Below are 26,098 nucleotides of genomic sequence, written 5' to 3' on the forward strand. Positions count from 1 at the left end.
GGTTGGATCAAAATAATTACTTAGAATAAATGTTCACTAGTTGTACAATAAAGAAGTTAAAAAGTTTTCAACTCCAGAAAGAGAAAATAAATGTTCAAATGTTAAAGTATTAAAATTAATAACATTTTTCTAATAATACTGATTAAGGAAATTATAATCATCTCGGTTCTCAAATACTTGTACAATTCTTACAAAACAAAAGGATTCAATCTCTTCAATCGCGCGTATTCAATCTCTTTCTCAATTTTTAACTCCTTTTTGGTGAGAACATTTGGGGATTAAAGAAACAAAGAGAAGAAAAGTGGAGAGAGAACAGGGGAAAGGGTTTTTAGATGAAACCCTTATGGGTCGGGTGAGTGGGTGTGGGTTTAAAGAAATGGATTTATTTTATTTTATTGTATGATCCATGTCTACTTGGAATAAAATAATTAATTAATATTGCCATGTTAGATTTTTTTGATGACATATGTAGTTGAGTGATTTTATGAGATAATAGGCCAAAGTTGAGTGATCTTATTGATATGTAGCAAAGTTCAATGATTTTACTACATAATTTCTCAAAGTTCAATGACCTTTTGAGATATTTACCCGCAAATGACCCGAGTTTTACTTTTTAACATTTCTCCTTCTCCTACACCTCCTTTCGTGCAAAAAAGGTTCGATAGTCTCGTGATAATGTCCTGAAATTTTTCCCGTACCATTATTCAATTATAAAAGCTAAAGAAAATGCATATCTGTGAATTTTACCCGGTCTTGTGTATAGCATTAATACACGTGATAGTTTGGTTCGTTTGTCACCTATAATTGAAGAAAGGCTTAAAATCTTATAGAGAATAAAAAGAGATTGGACGATCTTCCTCTAAATAATGGCGCTTCTTATATAAAGATTGCATTTTTTGTTCTTAAAGGAGATCTGTTCAATTCCACATACATGATAGCACTTCGCACAGATGAAAAATTGACTAAAATCAAGATATGCGTACTACAAATTTTTACTAACTTCGTGAACATCGATCATATGCATGTCATTGATCAGTTGTTGAAAAAAGGTTTTTACATATTTCAAGGTATCACTCATGGAGTTACACTGAAGATTTCTCACACAACATACAAACAATACTCTTTTCACGTACAACACTTAAAAGCTATACAAATTTGTACATGATAAATTTTTAACATCATGAGCATCACAACTCAATGTGCGTGACTGAAGCGCCATCTCAAGGAATTGTGTCCGATGAATCTCTTCTTTTTAGCGTGAATTATATTTATGAGCTAGCTTTAAGCGTTAGGTGAATCGTCGGAGTGGTGTAAATGCGGATGCCATCTGATCCAATATTGGATGATGTTAGTGTGTACTGTTTCTTTTTTGTAAAAGAATGATGATCACAAAGGGAGTACTCCTTTGGGAGATTAAGGATTTGAAAATGGCATAGGTTTGGATCATGAATATTAGCATGGAGATGAGAAGGGACATCTATTATGAACTCTCCATTTTCATCTGTTATATTTTGGGCCCATGATGATCTCCTTACTTTCCCCGGCCCAATAGTTCCGCAAAACACCGCCATTGATGCACCTGTAGATAATATACACAAAATTAACACCAATTAATTATAAATAGCTTAGCTACATTTATTATCAGTACTCGAATATATATTCATTCAAAATCTTGCAAGGTGAAGTTAATACTAGTATATGTTTTTGGTTTTAACAAGTGGTACTATTGTTTTAAGTAGCATTTTATGTGATATCGTTTCCTTTTAATTTCGTTAAAAAAAATAATGATGCTATATTTTTATAATTAAAAATAATTTAACTTAATTTTAAACTTCTCATTTTACCCTTTTTGGAATAATGTATAGCCACAAAAGCGTTAGCATAGTTTAGACCACAAAGTTCCAAAATATATCTTTTTTAAACTATGTGTCCAATCTAATGCCATGACATAATTTGGGAAGGAGTGAGTACCATTAACATCACATTGATGATGTTGGATTCTATAATACGAGTAATTACCAAGAAGTTAGTACATGAGCAGTTATATATTAAAGTAGTTTGTCCTTAATTAATTCTTAACCTAAGACTAAGAGATTCCCAGATCTTTGTGCTTGTAAGTAGTGCTTCGAATTGATATGGCAGCGACGTATTAAGGAATATAGAGGATATGCTTGTTTTTCTGAATTTTCTTGCTTTATACACAACTTTCGGCAAACAAATTAGGAAATCATAACAAGTTGGCTAAAGGGCGTCCGTTTCATCTCTTTTGAGTCAAGACTCTCATCAGAAAAAACCTCTCTACCCCGGAAAGGTAGAAGTAAGGTTTCTGTACATCCTACCCTTCCCAGACCTAAGTTGTGGAATTACACTAGTATGTTGTTGTTAGCAAGCTGGCTAAAGGCTGATTAAGTGTGATAAAGGTGCTTTTCTTATTGGTATATGGTTGTAATTAATTGTTATGAGGTGAAAAGAAAAAATAATTAGTAAAAGGTGAAGAAAAAAATAGAAACCAAACCTGGAACTGGATGTGGTGTGTGATCACCACAAAGAAGAGTACCATGGAGGATAACAGTAGAAAGCTTTTCTTCTCCATAGCCAGCCATCTTTGCCAATTCTTCTCTGCTTGAAAGTTCTACTAACGGATTATTATTATCAATTGCCCAACTTATTGGCATAATAACAAACAAGGAAAATATGAATATCATCTTCACAATACTTCCTTGAAATAATTGAATCATCTTTAATTATGTATCTTTATCTTGCTGTGTTTTTGTTTCTAAAATATGGTCATATATATATATATATATATATATATATGGAATGAAGAGTCAAGATAGCTACTATCTCCATTATGTATAAATTCCTTTGTATAGATGGAAGGTTAACCGTGAGGTTGGTAGCCTAATCTTATCACCACCTATACAAGCAATATTGATTCTATAGAGTTTAACAAATATCCGTCAAAATTTTACACTACCTAGCCAGCTTTTTCGGTTATAACAGGTAATATATCTTATTATTAAGATGTAAATATTATTTTTTATGATTTAATGATGTACTTTTCTTAGACTATCCATATATATTAATTAAATCATTATGCAATAGAAAAAAGTTGAGATTTGATAAAGCTATAAAGCCAAGCCCCACCTTCAATTGTAACTTTGGTTAAAATTTTATTGGTATGGCAGGCAAGAAAGCAAATTACAAAACATGCTGACTCAATTGCCTGCCCCTAATCCATGAACATAAGAAACTGAATTTATTAGTTGAACGAATGACATAAATAAAACCTTTTTCATAATGTATTGGTTCTGGGAATTTTTGGTGCGGTTGGTTTTGACCAACTAAGTTATTTATCTTAACTTCTTTCTTCCTCTGTTGACCAAAACTGAGTTGAATATATGATTTATAAATTGTGAAGTCAAAACAATACATCGAAAATGAGAGATCGAACATTATTTCAGATGGGAACATCTTTGCGCACGTGAATATAAATGGAACTTGGCCAAGCTAGCTTGAATTCATGTTCTAATTATTGTTACCATCTCAATCCTAAATATAATTACTACTCCTTCCGTCTCAGTTTATGTTGTGATATAGTTTGACTGAGCACGGAATTTAAGAAACAAAGAAGATTTTTAATCTTGTGGTCTAAAATAAGCCAAAGATATAAAATTTAAAGTTAAATTGTTGCCAAATAAAAAAATAATATCATTTTTTTTTTGGACAGACTAAAAGAAAAAGTGTATCATATAAATTGGCAAAGGGAGTACTCTATTTTCTTAAAAACGACGATAGAGTCATAAATCATAATCCTTTTTTGGGTAAATAAAACAGTTTTATTACCAAAGTATATATGTTAGTACAATCTGCTGCATTTGGCCACAACCAAAGTGTTGAGCAAAGGAACCTACTGCCAACTATATTATATCATATATCGTGCTTTGTTCTTCTTCTTTTTTTTTTTTTTTTTCGTGTTGTAATCACAATAAAATGCTTTCCCTTATCTTTCATTTTATAACTCGAATATATTATTCATAGTATTTATTAAAAAAAAATTAAAGTGCACTTATTAACAAACTGGTACACGTGGAAATTAAAGCACATACACAAAAATTAGAATTTTTAGAGTGTACTTATTAACAATGGGATACGGGTGCAAAACACATAAACAAAAACTAATTTCATTAAAAAAAATAAAAAATTAAAGTGATCTGTGGACTTGTTTATTACTATTAGATGTATGACACATATATTCAAAACAAAATACTACTGTATATATTATAGTTGAACAATATTAGCACTTCAAAAAGGAGGAAATCATTGAACTATTGATTGATAATCAAATCATTTACAGAACACAAAGCTATCAGTCACTCAAAATTACAACAACAACGCTTAGACTTGTTTGAGACTTTTGAGCCCTCCAAAATTACAGCAAAACTTATCTAAAATTTATATCCAAACATCATTCATTCTTCTTGTTGGGCTACTTGAATACTGGGCATCCTTCCACTACAATCCCAGGAGCTGTTGGACAAGTTGCTAAGGGACAGTGATCTAACTCAGTTCCCCACCATTTCAGGTTTTTGCCCTCGTTTTGCAACGCGAAAAACAATAAAACACCCATAAAAGCTGTTCCAGCATCCAGGGCAGCTGATAGAACATAGTTGTATTTCTTCCACCATTCTTTTCGGTATTTGAACACGAAATAGTTGAATATCATTCCAGTAATAAGCCAACTAGCGATATTGGTCGGTGTGGCTGGTGGCATCCCCGCGAAACCATAGGATATAACGGGTATATTGATCAATGGAATCCATTTCTTATCGGGAAAGATTTTGCTTAGCACCCAAATAGGCACTGGTAGCAATGCACCTATGAGGAATAACCATACCAAGTTCCTGTATAATCCTCCGGGGCCAAACAACCGCTGTGGTCCGATTAAACCCCATATGACAGAAGCATCAAAAGTGACTCGAAATTTCGGACAAGTCCATGGGCTGTCAGGATGAAGAGTCTCAACGTCACAAATGTTCTCGATGCTTCCTAGCATCCACCATGCTACAGCAAGGTTGATTGTACCGGCAACAAGAGTCCCCACAAGCTGGAAGACGGGAAATCAAGACTAATGAATTGGAAACTAGGACATTCTTGCAAACGTGTTATAGTTCAAACAGTGAAAGCAGAGGAAGAATTTAATTAGTAACCTGAGCTGTGTACATGCATCGTGGTGGAATTTTCATGTAGTGACCAAGTTTAAGATCGGCTAAAAAAGAGAGAGCATGAACAGTACTGGTCCGGCCATAGATTTTGAAAAGCAAGTTTGCAATTGGTTTTCCTGGGAGGATATAACCAATTATGAACTGTGCAATTATGTCATATCCAGGTTGCTGCAACACAATAATAAATATCTCATCAAATTGAACTTTTATAAGGACAAAGTCGAGGCAAGATTTTGGAATAACACTTAAACAATTAGGGAACTAAGCTTTAACCTGATTAGTAGTCGCTTGAATGACTCCTATCGGGAGAGTAACAATAAAAGCAAGACCAAACGCAAACAGCATGCCCCACCACGGCAGCTGCACATCTTCTTTCCACACGAAGCACATCAGAAGCGATAGGGCTATGCTGCCGAACAATAATACGAGGAACCACCACTGAGGGACTTGCTTGTAGCTTTTCATCAATTTTGCATGTATGTCCATTTTGACATTCTTCACAGCTGATCTACTTTGCTTCCAAATATCACTGGCCGAGGAGAAATTAAAGAGATTGTCAGTTCAATTCATTTGAGCTATTTCTCTCTTTTCAGAAGCCATGCCATTTAAGTTGCTCTACATAACTCTAGAAAAACTTCAACGAACCTCATTTCATTTTCAAGAGTCATCAACAAGTTCAGTAGTCAAATAGCCGAAAAAGGCTTCAAGCTTCTAAGAAATTTAAATTGACAAGATATATACAAGAATATAAAGCTTTCTGAGAGGCTAACCTGCCATTAAATAGTGCAACATGTGTGAGGGTCGCTGTAAACCTTGCGAATCCCGATCCGATGGAGAGAGCAAACAAAGGACTGAGGTAGAGCTTGCTGTACTTTTGATAAGCAGCAATGTTGAGATCGAATTGCGGAGTCAAGATTTTAGTGGTATCGTATGGTTTCCCACTAGCTGTGAACAGCTTATTTGAAAAGATGGGAAACTTCTGAGCATCAAAAGTGTTGTACTTCCAGTAACATAGAGGAATAATGATGTATATGAACATGATAAATCCAACGCCAACATTTAGAATCGAGGTCCACGGTGTCACTAATGGACTGCCATGATAAGCTGATATGCCAGCCCAATCAAGGGTGAATGCACCCACACCAAGCCCATGGTATCCAGAGCCAATTTGCTGAGCTGTTATACTATGTGGCCATGCCCAACAGACCCATGAGAAGAAAGTCAAAATCGGAAACAGATAGCCTGGGAAAGTGTAATATGCAAAGCTTGCCCCCATAAATACAAGGAAAAACTTCATCCTTGTCAAGCTTCTTGTTTTTGTTTCCTTCTCGTGAAGTGCCCTGTAATAAGAAACCCAAACATGTATATAAAGAGGACAACACAGACAGTAAAGATGATATATAACATTGTGGAGCTTGGTTACTTTTTTAAACTACTTAATGAATCACTATTTGTATCTCTCATAAGAGATATTCAATTTACGTTGTATCCATAAAAAATAATTCTCATCAGAAACCATCATCGAATTGAAAAATATTGTTTATGCTTAGTTAATTCTCTTCACCGTCACTAATTAGTAATAACCATGGGATGCTGTAATCTTTGGTGCTAACCAACGTAATACATCCACTAGATTGATAAGATGATGGATAAAGCAATATCAGCCAATTGAACTTGTGGTTAGCTACTGATCGGAGAAAGATCCATTCAACTCCACCACTATAGAAGAAATATACATCATATATAAAGTTGCCATTTTCTTCTTACTTTCTTTCTTTCTTTTGTTGCATGTTGAAGAAGTGGTACTACTAAGTTTTATTCAGACAAAAAGGAAAGTCATAGATGCAGAGAAGCGATCATCAATGAGAAGGCGAACCTGAATAGAGAGACTTGAGCAAGGTTTGAAGGCCACCACATATCCACAGGATCAACAAGGTATCTCCTTAACATCCCAGCCCATCCATACCCCAATATCTGCACAATTTTCATAATATCAGACATGAAAACTTTCTGGAACTTATGATGAAAAATGCTTTCACGTAATATATTTCCGATGAGAAAACTATTTTCCAATGTTTGGTTACCTTAAAACCGTGGAAAATGTTTTCTCCAAACGGAAAAATTTCCACCAAAATGAAAAAAATGACTTTCTTGCTTGTTCGCGAAAATCATTTTCCATTACAAATATCAAACTCTTACTCCACTTACTCCAACTAACTATCACACACTGTTGTCAACCTTTAGTACTCAAAAACATCACAAAATACTAATACTATCATTTTACCTTAATCCTTCAATTATACAATTAATAAATGTCAAATACATTTATACCCAACCAAATACTGGAAAATGATCCTGAATTTTTTGTCCCAAGTGAAACTTTTTCCATGAAATTTTTTTCCTCTATACCAAATGCATGAAATTCAAATTACAAGAATAAAGATTGAAACTTCAAGACAAAGATATTAGGGCCTATTTCTTCATACAAAATTTTCACTTTTAAAAAAAAAAAAAAATCAAAACACTGTTTGTTTATACATTGAGCTGATTTTTAGAGAAAATAAGTTTGAAGATGAGTTTTAAGTTTGGAAAAGTGATCTTGACCAGTTTTTTAAGTGAATTTTTCTTTTGCACTCAGAAAATTCCAACCTTTTTTCAAATTAAATGCATGTACAAACACAACTCAATTTCCAATTATATCTTTTTTTTGGAAATAATACTTTTTTTTTTTGGCAACCAATGTGAATAGATAATACTTTTTTTTTCCTTTCAAATATCACAATTTTTATGTCCAATCACCTACTTACACTACTGTTTCAGATAGTATGCTTAACTTCAACGCTTTCCCTTATCTTTTCCCATTCTGTTTTTTGTCTTTTAGTTACCAACTCAAACTCAAACCAAACACTAAAAGCTTTCAAAGGAACAAAATTCAATAAATAGTAACCACAATCTTCAGATTATCGATATAAACACAAGTAATTAAAGGAGATAAAAACTGTACCTGAGTAGTCAAGACAATAATAAGTGAACATAGAAAACTGACACTCTGTTTATAATAAGCCTTCATAACAGTAATAGCTCCAATTGAATAAGCATCACCACCTCCAATTGAAACTCCACAATTCGCCATAACAGTAATAATAACATGTTCTTTGATATTAAATGGCCCTGGATTTAAACTAAAAGAACTCCCAAAAAGATTAAAATTCTTTTTGGGAAGTGTAGCAGCCATGAATTTGCCAATTGGTAGAACAGCAATTTGCATGAGTATAGCTGATATAGTTAATGGTTGAGTTCTGTAGATAAAAAAAGTGTTGAGGAAAATCAAGATAGTGCAAGAAGTGAGTCCAAGAAACCATGCTCGGAATGTCATTACAGGTAAAGTTGGGTCATCAGTTTCTGGCACAACGAGAGCTACTTCCTCAACAGAACATCGTTCGTTGTCTTCGGGTAGTGGTGTATCTCCGTTCAGTTTATCGCCGGTGGAGGAGGACGGTGGTGCTGGTGGTGGGAGGGTGTTCTTGGTAGACGACATGTTTGAGCTGTGAATTTCAAGACAAAGTTTAGTTCGTACTTTGATGTCGTTATGTATATATAAGAGCTGTAGGAAGAAAAAGTTAGTTACACTATGTATTACTACTGCTCCGTCCTAAAAAGATTTTTTTAATTTGAATTGACATAAAATTTAAGAAATAAAAGAAGATTTTTAAAATATGTGATTTAAAATAAGTCTTATATATTTGTGTGACTGTAAATCATTTCATAAAGTTAAATTATTTCTAAATATAAAAATGTGTCAATCTTTATGAGACACACTAAAAAGGAAAGGAAGATATCTTTTTGGGACGGAGGGAGTATTTCTAAAGCACCCTTTTATTTTGTACCATTCCCTCCATTTTAATTTATGCTAAGGAAATTTAACAAAATGGGTCTTTAAATTTTTTATGATCTCTAAGTATTATATAAAATTTGTGTGACTATAAAAACATGTTATTAATGGTAGATTATAAAGTTTAAGTTAAATATTTTTAAATTTAAAATACTACTCCCTCCGTCCCATTTTAAGTGTTTGACTTTCTTTTTTTATCTGTCTCAAAAAGAGTGCATCTTTCGATATTTGGTAAGACAATTTAAATATGCTACATGATAAGTTTATAATCACAAGATTCAAAGGACATATTAGTACAGTACACACATCTTTAAATTAGGACTATAAGATTCAAAAGTCTCTCTTTATTTTTTAAACTCCGTACCTAGTCAAACTAAGTCATTTTTCTCAATTAAAATAATCATGTCTAGCATTTTCGTAAATACTTTATTAGAAAATACGGATGAAATGAATGAGCTAAAATAGAGCATGTATATTGGGGTGGCTGTGCCCCATAAGTACTGTAAATGAAATATCTTTTGGTAGGAAATGTTTTATCCAAAATTAAATTTACTGGCACAAATTCGAATTATCAAATCTAAATTAAGTATCCGGCATCGAATGGAAACCAGAAAAAAGGTAAAAACCACAGCGAAATGATTTATGTAACAGAACTCAAAAGTTTGGATTGAAAGGCTGATGATTGATTGATTAAAAAAGTGAGCAATTTCTGAAACTCATTTAAGCACTTTATCAACTACACAAATCTTATGAAACTTTTTCATTTTAATACTCCAAAACTAAGGCTCTTCAATTACTTGCACTTATTAGTGTCTCTCTTTTCCTGAACTATAAAATATTATTCAATACGAATATTTAATATTTATACATACATGACGCGGGCATCAAACCAATAAATGTACGTATATATTATTTATCACTTGATTATAATAGGTTAATTTGCATAGTATGGCATTAGATTCGAGTAAATATTTTCCTAAGTAAATACTATTTGCCTTTTCGGGCGTCACAAAGTAGGAGCATCAGTCCAAGTGGAGCAAGCACTTTAGAGGCATGACAGATTTGATTTTAACATAATAGATTTCTGACGAGGAAGAGTTTAAAAAAAACAAAAGTATATAGTAGTTACCTTAGAAAAATAGTAGTTACCTTAGAAAAATGGTACATAAACAAGTAGTCTCCTAATAAAGTTATTGCAACTTGACTTAAATCACTGACTTGAGACTTGAGAGGACGTGAATTCAATTATTTTAGACAGGTATATCGAATATGTTCTTGGAAGCTTGTGACTTATATTTATGTGTCTTTATCTTGGAACAACTTTTATAAACGATCTAATATTATATTGTAAGATATTACGATTGGGAATGTTTATGGGTTCAACAACAATTTAGGCCTGTAAAATCTCTATCTCCTTATGGTCATGCATACGTATAGGACACAAAAAGTAATCATACTTAAATATTTGTTAATTACTAATTTCTTCCTAATCCCCATGCTCTACTATAGGATAATCAGATTTAATCATTTTAAAAAATAATTAAATACAACTTCATTCTATTAAGCAGTACAAGAATTATAAGACTAATACGAGAAGACAAAAGAGAGAATGAAAGTACAAAGTCAGCTCAACTCAGATTTTATTTGGACTCTTTACTTTATAATATTTTTATTTTCAGATAGATATTCAATTCATTTAATTTATAAACCTTTTATTCTTTTTTGTTATCGTTTCATATTCGATGCTAATATTGGATCTCGATTAATTCAAATTTACGAAAGCCCTCGTACCAAAAAAAATTCTATACTCGAGACTTAGACCTAACATCTTTATTATCTCATTGCAACCTTTGACGGTTCCATTTTCTTATTAAATTCACAAACCCAATACTTCCTAAGAGAAGTTCTTTTTTTAGAGAAGGAAAAATTGAAATTAAAGATTATGTAACATACCAATATGATGTAACTTGAAAGAGACCCTGGGTGAAAGAACTGTTTCTGCTGCTTCTTTTCTTTTTGTAATATTTTAATTTGACTTTGGAGAAAAGTAGTGGCATTTTCAATGGTATATAAAATAACTATAAAAGGTGAGGACTAAAAAAATAGAAAAAATATGGATCAATCAAAATGTGGAAAAGTGGGGCTTGGGCAAGCGTGTGAACCGCACGTGCCATATTGGTACTGACACACTCTTTACCCATTCTGACAAAAAAGTAACTACGATGTACACGTGGTTCTCCATTTGGGACCCACCAAAAGTTCCACGTAGGATTATGCACCCACGTGTAAAATAACAGAGAATTGAACGGCGTTAATGTTTTAATTGCTTTTACAGCATGACTTTACTAGTCAACTGTGTTTTCAACGTTGGATTGATCGTTAATTACGACACGTGTAAAGAGGAGCACGTGTGCTGCTTCCCCTTAGGGACCCACAGTCTTCATTGTTCAGTCAATCTGAAAAACATAGGAATCAACGTTTTAACTTAACTTAAAATGTTCGCCACGTAAGAGTAATGAAACCTATTTTTGAGCACATGGTGCTCCACTAGCAGTGTTTGACTATTAAGTTATAGTCTTTTAAATTATTAAGCTCCACTACTCTTTTTACTAAGTTATAGTTGTAATTTCCTGATTATTCCCCTTATCTTTTAAATTTCTTGTTTGAGTTATTATTTCTTGTTTGAGAAGAACAAAAACTCATGTATGGTTATCTTTAAGTTATTATTTCTTGACGCATCTTACTTAAGTTCGCGATACATACTTTTTGTCCTTTTAACAATGGATACAAATTGGATACATTAATATTTTCTACTTTTTGTCCTTTTAACAATGGATACAAATTGGATACATTAATATTTTCAAAATGTTTTAACTATGTAACGTGAATATAATAGATTTGCCTAAATGCCTGTCTAAAGATCAATCAATATATATAATAAAGTTAAGCATAAACTAAGTGATGTGGCATCTCTCTATGACCACCATTCCTATTTATTTATTTTCTCATTTTTTTTGGCTTTTTATCTTCTTCCTTCGTTCATTGTCTTATTTTTAAAATAGCTCAAAAACTCTCTAAATTAGATTAATTAGCTTTCCTCCTTCCGCTACAACGGTATCTTATTAGATACATAATTGTTTTCATAAAATTTCAGTCACAAAACCTTTGTAATTAGCTTTGAATAGCACTAAATTCTAGAAACATAAAACAATCATTGGCTCTTTCAACAATCCTAAGAGGGAATTTGAGGAGGCTAAAGCAATCTGTAACTTCTAATTAAACTTGATAACTATTGAGTATAAATATCTATCTTTCTTGATCTTATCCCTCCCTTCTAATAGCAAGAACATTCTACTATGGATGCAGTTTCTTTTTGTCAAATGAGGGAGGTTATTTAAAGTGTTCCTCATCAAAGGAGCCTTTATTCCTTTCTACATGAAACTTTGTTCATGATTTTTTAGGTTTTGATCGACGTCTACATGTACCATGGTAACATAAAACTATATTATTGCCCCCCAATCTCCCATGAGTTCTTCTAGCATATATTAATTTTAAATTGTTTTCATTTCGCTGTTTCCTGATAGAGTGTATTTTAATTTTAAAAATTGTATGTTCTACCCTGATCTGTTTCACCTCAAGTATACACATTTCATTCCATGATTCCGGTTTTCGATGTTATTTGTGTTGATAATTCTGAAAAGACAACGGAACATGCAATTTTTTTGGCCTATGGTAAGTGCCCATGATTCTTAATATGAAATGTGTCTTTGATTTTCTAACAGAAGTAGAGACAAATGAGTAATGGTGGTCGCTGGTAAGGCAAGTTAACTACTGAAAAGTTCTTACAACAATTTATTTATCAATTCTTTTCTTATCTTCCATGTTTTATGTCTTATTGGTCTTCATATATTTTAGTGAGCAGAATCCTGAGGTAGGGTATGTGAATGTCCTATGGTTGATGCGTGATGGGCAGTTAAGCCGAGATAGTTATAGCTTTTGCACAGGTAAATTAACACATTTTCCCCATTAATTTGTTTTCGGATGACGGTTTTACTAATATAATTGTAAAGCATAAGTTTCTCTAATTTCATGTATATATACATAACTATGTTAATGGCACCTCTCTTAAGCCAAGAAAAAATGGTCCATTCTTTTCATTTAACTTATCTTTAAAATCCTAAAAATCGATCTCAAGCAAATAGCTGGAGTATTTGTCTCCAAAAGTGTGTCTTGATTCTTTTCCTAGGTCTTCCCTATCTAAACTTTATTTCTAATATTTAAGAACGCATGCAATTTTATTTTAACAAAAATATGGGATTGCTATTTTAAAATTGATTATTGTAATGATTTAATAAAACTAATTTGCGTAATAAACGCTAAAAAAAAAAAGAGCCATTTTCTTTTTCCTCATTTCCCCCCGAATAATCATCTTTCTATTAATGTGCTGTCATGTAGTTTTAAAGTGGTACTTGGAAAGATTAATCTGAGATATTTAATTAATTTTAAAATTTCGTTAGCTCTTTTTCCATTCCTTAACTTTTTGTTTTATTTAATATATTATTTATAGAATTTGACAGTTCGTTGCTTAGATAATTTTGATACGAAAATTAAGTAATTACTAACTTACGAGTTTGTAAACATTTTTTTTTCTTTTCCACATGCATATTTCTCTATATATTTGCCTTTTTATTATGTACATATTGACTAATATATTTGTTTCTTATACCATTTTTGGGTATATCAAAGAAGGTTTAAATTAAGGAGTCCTAAAATATACATGTTTGAACTAATTTTATATTTTATCCGCGCAAAGCACGGGTTCATTAGCTAGTTATTATATAAGAGCAGGGACACTTTATTTTCTCAAACCAATAACCATCTTTCGCCTAGCACTAACCTTCTCGTTTCTCGACAGTGGCAATGTACATTATACGAAGAGGTGTCTACGTACATAAAAAATATGTACTAAATATGTATATAAGAACATAAAACAATATATAGATATAATTTTAAAAAAATGACACCACTAGATACAAAATGTTCCATGGTCCACCTGACAAGCTAGCACTTGCAACTTGGCTTGACTTCTATCTTCGCTCCTTCGTTGAAGCAACTTTTTTGGCTAATCTTTGATTCTTTGGTATGAAAACATGATGGTTGTAAAGGATTGACCTCTTAAAAAAAAAAATCACTTTAACAATGAACCAAAGCTTATTGTAATTAACTATAGGGAAAACAACTAGTACTAATTAACTGATTTTTTTTTTTTGGTTCTTTTTCTTAAATGTTGATATTTCTTGTAAAAAATTCTGAATGCGTCACTGTTATTTTAAGACTAACAACTGGTACTATAGGAATATTCACATGTTGTTCGTCGATCATGCCTCCATGCTTAAACTTAGGCCCTGACTCAACCCTTAGATTTTTTGGGCATTAGATTCTCAATCATTGTACAAAAAGATAACACAACAGGGAGTACTTGAAAAGTGATAAGTATGAACAAGTGTAACCAAACAGAACAGAATGCATTTATCAAGAAGTGCATGTACGTTGTGTGATATATTTTCCTGAGGGAATTGGTCCCATATTGTATTGAGTTGACAAAGTCGTAGTAGACAGGAAGATGGCTAAGGGCCTATCGTTCTAAATCTAGTGGTGGGACTGCGACTTTATTCACCAGACAAGTAGTAGCGTTGATTTTTCAGCACTCCCACTGTTACTTGCACATGTGTACACGTCTTCCCCTATATTTTTTTTTTTTAGTTTTCTAGCTATCCTGTATTCAGAATCCGCATCGGAATCCGACCAGGGGCGGATTTAGCAAGGGTCTAGGGGTGTTATCGGACACTGCTTGATTGAATTTTCTTACTAAAAATATGCATATAAATAATACGGAAGAACTTAATAGACCATAGATATACTTTGAAGGTGACACCACTTGACATATGAAGCTTCTTAGCGCAGTGGTCGAGCTTTACTTTTAGGTGAACTAATTCGCGAGTTTGAGCCTCAGTGGCTGCTTAATATTTTGAAACTTCACCTCAGTTTACAAAAAGATAAGAGGTCAGTTCCTATCTCACAATTAGCAGTACAAACGAAACCATTAAACCCGAAATTACTCTAATACGATAATCCAAAAGGGAGTTATTATTATTACAAAAATATTTCTAAATGAGGTTTTTTTAAGATGATTTATAATCATAGTTGCTTTAGGCTTAAATTATTATGATATGAATTGTGGTTTCATTTTGTTCATTTTTTACTTTTTTGAAATGTAGTGGTGGATCCAAGATTTCATCTTTATGAGCTCAAAATTTAAGATTCTTAGTGTTAAATTCATATATATCACTTGTTGCAATTTTAACGGATTTTTACACATAAATTATGCTCCATGCTGAAAGTGCTGAGTTAGATGAACCCGGTGCAACAACTATGCATCGCCTCTATTAAAATATCGACACTGCTTGCAAAAAATCCTGCGTACGCCACTGAGTCCGATTATATTTGGATCGCGCGTTCCAGGGCCTATTTTGGGGGCAACGCTTCCAATAAGATTTTTCATTCCCAAAACTCAAATCCATTTTTTTTTATCGTTTCTCATTCGGTGTTCGATATTCATCATAATATTTTTCGATATTCATCTTAATATTTACTTAATTCGGATTCATATCGCATAATTATGACTATTAAAGGTGAAATCACTTTGTACCGATTTTTTCATGTATTCCAAAATTCCAAAATCACTATAAAAAATTTCGTGTATTCCAAAATTCTTAAAGTTATGTGTATAGATTTTTTTATTTTTTTTTTAAATATTGAATTAAGTTAGAAAATAGTTCATAGTGGTAGTCTAATATGCCAAGCAAACTATTCCAAGAAACAATCGTCCCAAGTTTAAACAATGTCCAATAATTTTGAGTTTAACTATCAAGTCTGCTGAAATAGGATTATTTTTCATTATTTGAGCTTGCACTAATTTCTTTTTACTCTAGATGTATACAATCTCACACGCATGTTTAACAACAATATATATGTGATTTTAAAATATTTCTATAAAATTGACATCAGATGCATGTACAGCGAACGGGATGCACATGCGGCGTGTGCCCCTACGCCGCACGCAGAAGCTAATTTTATTAAATATGCTTGAGACCTCTTATTAAAATTTGACTTTAGGCCACTAATTATATTTCAACCGCTCCTAATTATATGAGTATATAATATACAAATGAATTTAGGGGCAGATTGGTTGCGGGTCTATATGAATTCATTATTTTTTGTCCAGATCTTGTATATCTATAAATATGTACAATTATATTTATATCATCTATACCATTCATGTACCAGTTTTGTCGATCACTTTCAAGTTTCATCTCACGTCCTTCTCTTTTCTTCACTTAATTAAATTCTCTTCTATTGTCACGTTGACGTACCAAAAGAGGCAACGAAGGTCAACCCCAAAAAAAAAAAAAAAAAAAAAAAGGGGAAGCAAGCAGTAAATTTGTCTTGTTCATGTATATTACATTGTTATTAATCAATAAGGTCTTTTTGCCACACTATTTTGCCACAATATTCAAATGGGGTAAATTCGCATTTATATTATTTAGGTCAAATTTAATAATTTATCTTACTTAATGTCATTTCTATCTTTTCTTCTCAAAGTTTATCTTAATTTAAAATTGTACAATAGAGGTTATGGTGGTTTTTACATAAGTGCGGCCAAATTTGGGTCAAATAGGTGAGGCAATTTAGCAACTCTAGTTATTAATTAAGTTGTCGATAATACTTTCCCCCCCCCCCCCCCCCCTCCCCCCGCCCCCCACGCCCCCTTTTTTGTTTTTTGAGAATTAAGAGAGCGTAATTTTGATCTTTTATTGTAATTTTCATTAAACCCATTCGTCAATTTTGATCTCATGCTTGTAGTAGATCTGTACATAGCAACAATTAATAGATTGAATCATAATTTCTAAGAACTAAAAGAGTAGAAAAGTTCATGAATTGGATAACAGCTGGAAGTGGAAAGTTTTGGGAGGAAACTCCTTGTAGTCTTGTGATAGAAAATGACACAACAGTTTAACGCTCTAGTTTTTTGTTTCAACTCCGTGACATCACAGTAATGTCATGTTTCGATTCTCAAAAGTTAATTATACTTATCTTCGAAGCTAAACTTGATTAGATTAACAACATATCCAGTATAATCTCATAAAGTGGGATCTGGGGAGGATCGAGTGTACGCAAACCTTACCCCTACCTTGGAGATAGAGAGGTTGTTTCTCATAGACCCTCGGCTCATAATAAATCAATAATAAAGCAGGTCAAAACTTTATTAGATCAATTCAATATTTTATAATTAAAATTTAGACATTCAAAAATTATATAAAAAGTACTATAAGTTGCAATGTTTCTCATGTTAATTTCGTGAAGAAAAAAAAATTAAATTTAAAATGTTGGTCAATTTGACTCTCAAACAGTGAAACATGACCACTAATTTAGAACGAGGGAGTAATAGAACTGTAGCTAGAAATTATACTTGCATTATGTCCACATTAATTGGACATAATGTCAACATCAACCATTACTAATGGAAATACCATAAAGCCCATATGTAGTTAGCAGTGTTTTTTGTTTCAGTATAGTGCGGCAGATTTCAAGATTTAAAGTTTATAAATTTTTATACAATAATAAATAGGTTTAAAATTGAATATTTATAAATATTTAATAGAACTTTTAATACATACGGATAATTGGGCGACAACTACTGAATTCTCGTAAATCGTAAACTCTAATTTGAATCTGCCACTATTTCAATAGTATGATGTACCCATATATTTCTAGCATATGTAATGAAGTCGTCCAGAATATATGGTAATTGCTGCCTCCACACGTGTTTGAAGGAAATGGAAAGGGAACTCATTAGCAATTCCTCAAAATTTCAATCTCTTCTCCTACCATAATGTAGAATAATAATGAGCGATAAAAGACTAAGGAAGAACCCTTTTCTTTAAAAGTTTTGGTCTTCCAATGAGAACTAAAATGGAGATGGGGTGAATATATTATGAGGTTTCAAGGTCAAATTTTAATAAAAATAAAAAGCAGCAAATGATGTTTTTCTATACGCTCGAGTCCTGATGGACAGAATTACATCATACTTAGATAAGTGATAGATAGCATATATCTGATGGAATTAATCGAAGCACATACGGAATGACCCGAATACTATCGTCATAAAACAACAATAGAAGGAGCTTTCCAAAACAAGAACGTAAGTTTTTCTAATTTGAAAGGGAGGCAGCATTAAAGATGATTCCTATTTCCTCTTTAATTAAGGATTTTGGAAAATTTAGTCCTAAAATTGATGTCTATTAACTTATATACTAGAATCTAATGTAAGAGCGTAATGGTTGTAATTTCACTTTACAACTAACTAGTGAATGTGCCCGCGCTTCACGCGGTTATAAAAGATATATGTATATCAAAGAAATATTTTTCTTTTATATAGTTGAGATAGAATTGATAAAACGAATCATGTATATTCATATGAAATTTAATTTCATTATATTGATGAAATCACAAAATCTAATACTATATTTATTAGAATTAGGATTTAATGATCTGCATTTCATCATCAGATATTCCGTAAAATATCTCATGTACACACGCGCATGTGGGATTCAAAAGTTCAGAGTACATTATATATTGTTACTAAGAATAGTAACACGACTATTTGATACAAGAAGAAAATCAAAATAAAAAACGAAATAACGTCAAGCCCGGCGAAAGCAAAACGTCTCTTAGTACTACTTGTGGGATCTATATACATGTGAATTTTCTTATAGAGTTGATAAAGGCTGACGGATTAATGTATGAATCGCGGTGAAATGATCCTTTACTCAATTGGAATATCTATCTAAGCTTTTTTTTTTTTTCCTTTTGTTATCGTAGAAAAATTACAAGTTATCATAAGTCAAAATTGGAATAGATACGTATATATTATTGTACACAGAAGTAAAAAAACATGCTAAAAGTATCTACTTATGTAATTTACTTTCCCATATAAAGAATTTCCAACAGAATAATGAGGCTGAAGTTTGTCATTTAGAATAACTTATTCGGCCTTTTAAAATACTATTTTCTTCAAACAACACGTCACCAACATAACAAATCATAATATTATTAAGGCAACGCGAAAAAAGCCAATTTCATATCAATAAAATAAAATAGGTCGTTAAGGTTCGAATAGGAAAAGAAAAAAGATAACTATCCATCATGTAATTACCCTGTCATGTGTAGATCTTATTTCAAGAAATTCAATACGTAGTATTCAACCTTCCATTGGTATTCGTACAACAATGACACCAAAAATGGGAGCTGGAAAAACACAATTTTTTGCATATTTAGTTAAGGAAAAGGGTCAAAAATACCCCTGAACTATTCGAAATAGGTCACTTATACCCTCCGTTAATTTTTCAGGTCAAAAATACCCTCGCCGTTACCAGACGAGGCCACAAATACCCCTCTGGTTAACGGCCTTCCACTGAATCCGATGTGGCAGGCTTTTGAATAGTTCAGGGGTATTTTGGACACCCCCCCCCCTCCCCAACCAAAAGAAAAAAAAATTAACAAAAGTTTTGAAATTTTTTTTTTTTTTTTTCACCCCGTCCCCCCCCTCCACCCCCCCCCCCCCCCCCAAAAAAAAAAATTAAAAAAAGTTTTGACATTTTTTTGTTTTTTCACCACCCCCCCCCCCCCCCCCCCCCCCCCCCAAAAAAAATTAACAAAAGTTTTGAAATTTTTTTTCTTTTTTCACCACCACCCCGTCCCCCCCCCCTGCCCGCCCCCCCCCCCCAAAAAAATTAAAAAAAGTTTTGACATTTTTTTGTTTTTTCACCAGCCATCAGATATTCCGTAAAATATCTCATGTACACACGCGCATGTGTGATTCAAAAGTTCAGAGTACATTATATATTGTTACTAAGAATAGTAACACTACTATTTGATACAAGAAGAAAATTAAAATAAAAAACGAAATAACGTCAAGCCCGGCGAAAGCAAAACGTCTCTTAGTACTACTTGTGGGATCTATATACATGTGAATTTTCTTATAGAGTTGATAAAGGCTGACGAATTAATGTATGAATCGCGATGAAATGATCCTTTACTCAATTGGAATATCTATCTAGGTTTTTTTTTTTTTTTTTTTTTTTTCCTTTTGTTATCGTAGAAAATTACAAGTTATCATAAGTCAAAATTGGAATAGATACGTATATATTATTGTACACAGAAGTAAAAAACATGCTAAAAGTATCTACTTATGTAATTTACTTTCCCATATAAAGAATTTCCAACAGAATAACGAGGCCGAAGTTTATCATTTAGAATAACTTATTCGGCCTTTTAAAATACTATTTTCTTCAAACAACACGTCACCAACATAACAAATCATAATATTATTAAGGCAACACGAAAAAAGCCAATTTCATATCAAGAAAATAAAATAGGTCTTTAAGGTTCGCATAGGAAAAGAAAAAAGATAACTATCTATCATGTAATTACCCTGTCATGTGTAGATCTTATTTCAAGAAATTCAATACGTAGTATTCAACCTTCCATTGGTATTCCTACAACAATGACACCAAAAATGGGAGCTGGAAAAACACAATTTTTTGCATATTTAGTTAAGGAAAAGGGTCAAAAATACCCCTATTCGAAACCCCCGTTAATTTTTCGGAGTCAAAAAATACCCCCATTAAGACGAGGCCACAAAAAACGGCCTTTGTGGCAAGTGCACGTGGAAAAAATTAAAAGTTTCGGGGTATTTTTGACCCCCCCCCCAACCAACCAAAAAAAGAAAAAAATTTAACAAAAGTTTTGAAATTTTTCTTTTTTCACCAGCCACCCCTCACCCCCCTCCCCCCGGCCACCCCACCCCCCTCCCCCAAAAAAAAAAAAAAAAAAAAAAGTTTTGATTTTTTTTTTGTTTTTTCACCAGCCACCCACCCCCACCCCCCAAAAAATGAAAATTTATGATTTTTTATTTTTATTTTTACATAATCCCCCCCCCCCCCCCAAAAAAAAAAAAAAAATCCATAACTCCTTTTCAAGATTTTTTTTTTTGGGTGGTGGGTGGGTGGTGCAAAAAATCAAAAACAAAAACCTTTTTTTTTTTTAAATAAAATTTTTAATTTTTTTGCGTGGGTGGGTGGAGTAAGAAACCAAAAAAAAATAAAAAAAAATTCAAAACTTCTTTTCAAAAAAAAAAGTTTTGAAAAGTTTTTGTTTTTGGTTTTTTGCGCTCCCCCTCCCCAAAAAAAAATATTTCAAAAGAAGTTTTTTTTTTTTTTGGTTTCTTACACCCCTCGCCCACCGAAAAAAATTAATTTTGTTTTAAAAAAAAGTTTTTGTTTTTTATTTTTTGCACCACCCACCCACTCCCCACCCCAAAAAAAATTTCTTGAAAAGAAGTTATGTATTTTTTTTGGGGGGGCGGGAAGGGGGGGAAGGGCTGAGGGGTGGGAGGAGGAGGGGTGACTGGTGAAAAAATAAAAATAAAATATCAAAACTTTTTTTTTTTTTAGGGGGGTGGTGGGGTGGCCGCGGGGGGGGGGGGTGAGGGTGGGCGGTGAAAAAAAGAAAAAAAAATTCAAAACTTTTGTTAAATTTTTTTTTTTTTTGGGGGGGGTCAAAAATACCCCTGAACTATTCAAAAGGCTGATGTGGCCGTCCACGTGGATAATATTTTCCACGTGGCACTGCCACATCAGATTCAGTGGAAGGCCATTAACCAGAGGGGTATTTGTGGCCTCGTCTGGTAACGGCGAAGGTATTTTTGACCCAAAAAATTAACGAGGGTATAAGTGACCTATTTTGAATAGTTCAGGGGTATTTTTGACCCTTTTCCCTTTAGTTAATCACAAGGCTAAAAAAAAAAAAATTGAATTGATTCCCACAAATTTGAAGCAATAATTTCCCTTCTCTTTGATTACTAAAAAATTGATATCTGGCCATTGAATCTGCTCCTGGTAAGTCTCAGTTTCAACTGCATACATCATATAATCATACAAATCAATATGCTTTTTATATAGTGTATAAAAACATGCCACTGAATATGAAGAGTCATTTGATTACATTACACTCATTACATTTTAATATAGCATAGATCAGAATACACGTCGCAACTGATGGTGAATTCTTCCAAAATCTTGCCACCGCAAAATGCCTAAAATCATGTAATATTCATCAGTTATTCAATCAAAATCGTTAACTACACTCAAACAATCAAAAAATTAAAAAGAAAAATATAATTTGGTAAAGAGATAAAGTTGTTGAAATCATCAATCTTCTGCTCACAGTTCATAAAGATTATGACCAAGGGGAGATGTCGCATCCAACTGATCAATCAACCAAAGTTTTTGTCTACTATTTGAACTCACGACAACACACTAAGAACGTTTAGATCATTGCATGACTGGAAGAACAACTTCAACTTTTCATTTTCAATAACCTACTCCTAAAAACCAATGAAAAGTAAGTTACTGAATGCAAATTAGAGTATGCATACAGAAGATTGACTTACAACCTATGTATAGTGCATAAAAAACAATATCAAAAGAAATAGGAATTAATTGTCAATTCAATTGTGAGGTATTACATATCATTGTAATTAAGGTTACAAATACGAGAACCGGTTACGGGTACAAATATTAATGGGATTAGAGAAAACTGTTGGGGAATGTGAAATACCCAATGATAATCATAATTAGCATAAAGAAGAGAATGGGAGGTTTCTGATTTCCCTCACGTACTAATCTTCATAACTGAAATAAATATGACAAGATAACTGATGGAGTTTTAATACGTAGAACGTGGTGACTACTTGACCCTTACACTTCCATTGGTTGTTGACAATTGTATTCAATTAAGATATATAATTAATACGGACTTCAAATTGGAAAGAGGAAAATAACCAAGGATATTAGAGTGCTTTTTTTTAATTTTTTTTTATAGCAAAATTAGAAGAGAAAAAAGCAAAAAAATGAGAAAAAAGACAAATGTCAATGGAGGCCATAGAGAGGTGCCACATCACCTTGTCTATGCCTAGCTTTATAATATATATAAATATAGATTAAATGGTTTCAATTTCACCGATCGACCTTCTTTTCTTTTTGCTTCACTTTCGCTTTGTTCATGAGCAGAAACGGACCCAGGATTTTAAGACGGTGGGGGTACCATTCTCTTAACATAAATGCCAACAAAAAATTTAATGATGGATGAGGGATAATACCGTGTCGGACCGGTCACTAATAGTGTAGCAGTGGCGAAAATACAAGTATATAAGTCAAATATGTGTAATAAATAAAATTTAACACAGTGAAGCAAATGAAAGAGATAGCTCAGTGGCTAAGGCTATGCAACATGTGATGACAGTGCAAGTTCGAATTTGGGCGAGCTTATTTAACGCTTATTGTTTTCCTAAAAATAGGCTCAAAAAAATAATTAAAAGTGACATTCGGGTTCGATCCAGGTAGAGGAAATAAAGGTTCTGCAACCAACATGCCCCAAAAACACTTTCATTTGTTAGAGTGCACAATTAAATATATATTAATTTCTCAATGTACACACACACACACACATATATATATATATATATATAATTTTTTCCGAAGGGTATGCACTCCCACCATTCCATGTGGGTCCGCCTCTGTAATCATGAGCTCACTCCTCTCCCACGCGAGAATTAAAAAGAATAAGTTGGTACATTGCAAAATACTACTTACTAATTAAGTACACTACCTAAAATTGTTCATAAACTATATTGGTTGAATGGAGCAAAAATTTAGTTTGACTAACGATATCTTTCCAACTATCAAATCTTCTTTAAGTTTGTGACCGTTACTCGTCGGAAATCTATATGTTTGCTTGCTTCCTCCAGATATGAATATTAATTGTCTTGTTGACTTCCAACAAATATTTATAATCTTCAACAATAACCGTAAAATAGCTATAAAAGAATAAAATTATATGTCGCGTAAATGACCATTCATATATACTCGACTAACTTTGGGACAATCTTATGGAACAAGGAGGGCATCTTTTGAAAATCCTTTCCCTGGCCTCAACATGAAGTTGAGACACATATGTGGAGCTAATGTGGAGTTGTGGGGACATGTTCCAAAGGAAAGAGACACATCTCTGAAACTTAGAGAAATTTTGATAAAATCCTACCCAATGAAAGTAAGGGATAGATTATATATCTTTAATTTCTCAAGGTTTCAAGTAGATTGATTTTATAGCTTTTTATAAATTTATTTTTAATTTTACACGTTTTTTTTGTTAAAAGATTTTTAACATATAAAATATTTAGAAATAATACTTAATAAATATAAATTTTTACATGATTCCTTTCTTCTATTCAAATTAGAACGTGCTATGTTTGTCCACATGCTCTTTACTAAGGAACCTTTAAAAATGATAGAAGACAAGTCAAACAGAGAAACACAGCAGATGCACTTGGGTAGAGATACTTGCTGTCTACTTGTTAAACTTGGAAATAGCGGACCACAAGCCCAATATAAGATTTAAAATGCCAAACTTCATTGAATTCAAGTAGGGGTGAGCATGGTATGGTAGATACAGATTATCATATCAAAATCAAAATTTTTTATAACGCGGTTTAGGTATTATGGTATTTGGTACGGTATTTGGTCTGAATTTTTAAAAATTTTGGTATTCGGTACGGTATTTGATATTCATAAAGAAAATACCGAAATATCGAATACCATACCGAAGTATATAATTACATATACAATTCATCTATCTTAGTATTATAATACTAACAAATATATAAACTAGTATTATTAAAAAACTAATTGTTTAAACGTTGGAACTTTGACTACTTTATCTTGATTTAAATGCCTTTTTTGTGTAATTGATTTACGAAGGGGATTGCTTGTACTTTCTTTTGAATATTTTAACATGTGTAAGGTGTTTAGTACATAATAATTGAGACGTTTCTTAAGTAGCGGAAGTCATAATTCTCTACGATATGAGTATATGTAAGTCGAAGTCGGACAAACTATGGTACCGATTTACCATACCGTAAAATACCAAAATCGAACATTTAAATACCGAACCATACCGAATTAATTATGTACGGTAATGACATAGTATTTTTAGAAACTGAAATTACCGTACCGAAGGTTTAAATACCATATCATACCGTACCATGCCCGCCCCTAAATTCAAGATGACCAAAAAAAAAAATTGGATATAATTGGACTCCAAAAGTTAGATTAAAAGGTGAATATTTTTTAAAGCCCTAATGGGAGACTCAACACTCCTGCACGCCCAAGACTAGACACATAAAGTGTAGAGAATATAAGAAGGGGCTCAACAGCGGATAACTCATGAATTGGCTGACGATGAGACCACAATAAGAAAAATTGACATTAAATCTAGGGAAAAGGTGCAAATATACCCCTCAACTTTGTGATTTAGAGCAGATATTAAAAAAGTGGTATATATATCCCTGTCGTTACAAAATGGTGCAAATATACCCTTTTGGCTGACGGAATGTTTTGTAAAAATCATTTAGCTTATTTTTAATTAAAAAAAAATGCCGTGGCTTTAAAAGAAGTCTACCATTTTTTTAGTATACATATTTTTCTAAAGTCACATGGTAATTTTTTTTTTCTGGTGGGTCGAGTCTAATTCGTTTAAAAGAATGGGTAAATTTATTTTTTTAAAGCCATGGGAATATTTTTTTAAACAAATCAAATCCCGCACACCAGTAAAAAAAAATGGGTAGACTTTTTTTATTTTATTTTTTAAAAGCCACGTGGAATTTTTTTTTAATAAAAAAGAAGCTAAATGATTTAAAAAAAAATAATCCGTCAGCGAAAAGGGTATATTTGCACCATTTGTGTAATGACAGGGGTATATTTACACGATTTTGTAACGGTAGGGATATATATACACCATTTTT

The 26,098-nt window shown here is 32.5% G+C and overlaps 2 protein-coding genes across 2 annotated transcripts; both read right to left on the reverse strand.

Annotated features, from left to right (window-relative positions):
- Nucleotides 1-963: 963 nt before the first annotated feature.
- On the reverse strand, nucleotides 964-2,784 carry LOC132060506 (uncharacterized). The gene is made up of 2 exons (XM_059453526.1): nucleotides 2,516-2,784; nucleotides 964-1,579 (listed from the first exon to the last, which is right to left on the reverse strand). The coding sequence occupies exons 1-2, from the start codon at nucleotides 2,736-2,738 to the stop codon at nucleotides 1,269-1,271; spliced, it is 534 nt and encodes a 177-aa protein (XP_059309509.1). The 5' UTR covers nucleotides 2,739-2,784; the 3' UTR covers nucleotides 964-1,268.
- Nucleotides 2,785-4,297: 1,513 nt separating this feature from the next.
- Nucleotides 4,298-8,802, reverse strand: LOC132058775 (oligopeptide transporter 3). The gene is made up of 6 exons (XM_059451107.1): nucleotides 8,230-8,802; nucleotides 7,102-7,199; nucleotides 5,996-6,565; nucleotides 5,499-5,754; nucleotides 5,211-5,393; nucleotides 4,298-5,107 (listed from the first exon to the last, which is right to left on the reverse strand). Exons 1-6 carry the CDS (start codon nucleotides 8,761-8,763, stop codon nucleotides 4,490-4,492), a joined length of 2,259 nt encoding a protein of 752 aa, XP_059307090.1. The 5' UTR covers nucleotides 8,764-8,802; the 3' UTR covers nucleotides 4,298-4,489.
- Between the last annotated feature and the right edge of the window lie 17,296 nt (nucleotides 8,803-26,098).

Source organism: Lycium ferocissimum, chromosome 6 (assembly GCF_029784015.1).
Source record: "Lycium ferocissimum isolate CSIRO_LF1 chromosome 6, AGI_CSIRO_Lferr_CH_V1, whole genome shotgun sequence".
NCBI classification, from domain to species: Eukaryota; Viridiplantae; Streptophyta; class Magnoliopsida; order Solanales; family Solanaceae; genus Lycium; species Lycium ferocissimum.

Bases quoted from the DNA above. Each gene is read 5' to 3' on its own strand.
- LOC132060506 (XM_059453526.1), bottom strand. From the start codon at position 2,738: ATGATTCAATTATTTCAAGGAAGTATTGTGAAGATGATATTCATATTT. The intron at 1,580-2,515 runs GTTTGGTTTCTA...TATTATCTACAG, and splicing joins CACACCACATCCAGTTCCAG to GTGCATCAATGGCGGTGTTT.
- LOC132058775 (XM_059451107.1), bottom strand. From the start codon at position 8,763: ATGTCGTCTACCAAGAACACCCTCCCACCACCAGCACCACCGTCCTCC. The intron at 5,755-5,995 runs GTTAGCCTCTCA...CTCCTCGGCCAG, and splicing joins GTTGCACTATTTAATGGCAG to TGATATTTGGAAGCAAAGTA. The intron at 5,394-5,498 runs GTTAAAGCTTAG...ATTGTGTTGCAG, and splicing joins TTCAAGCGACTACTAATCAG to CAACCTGGATATGACATAAT.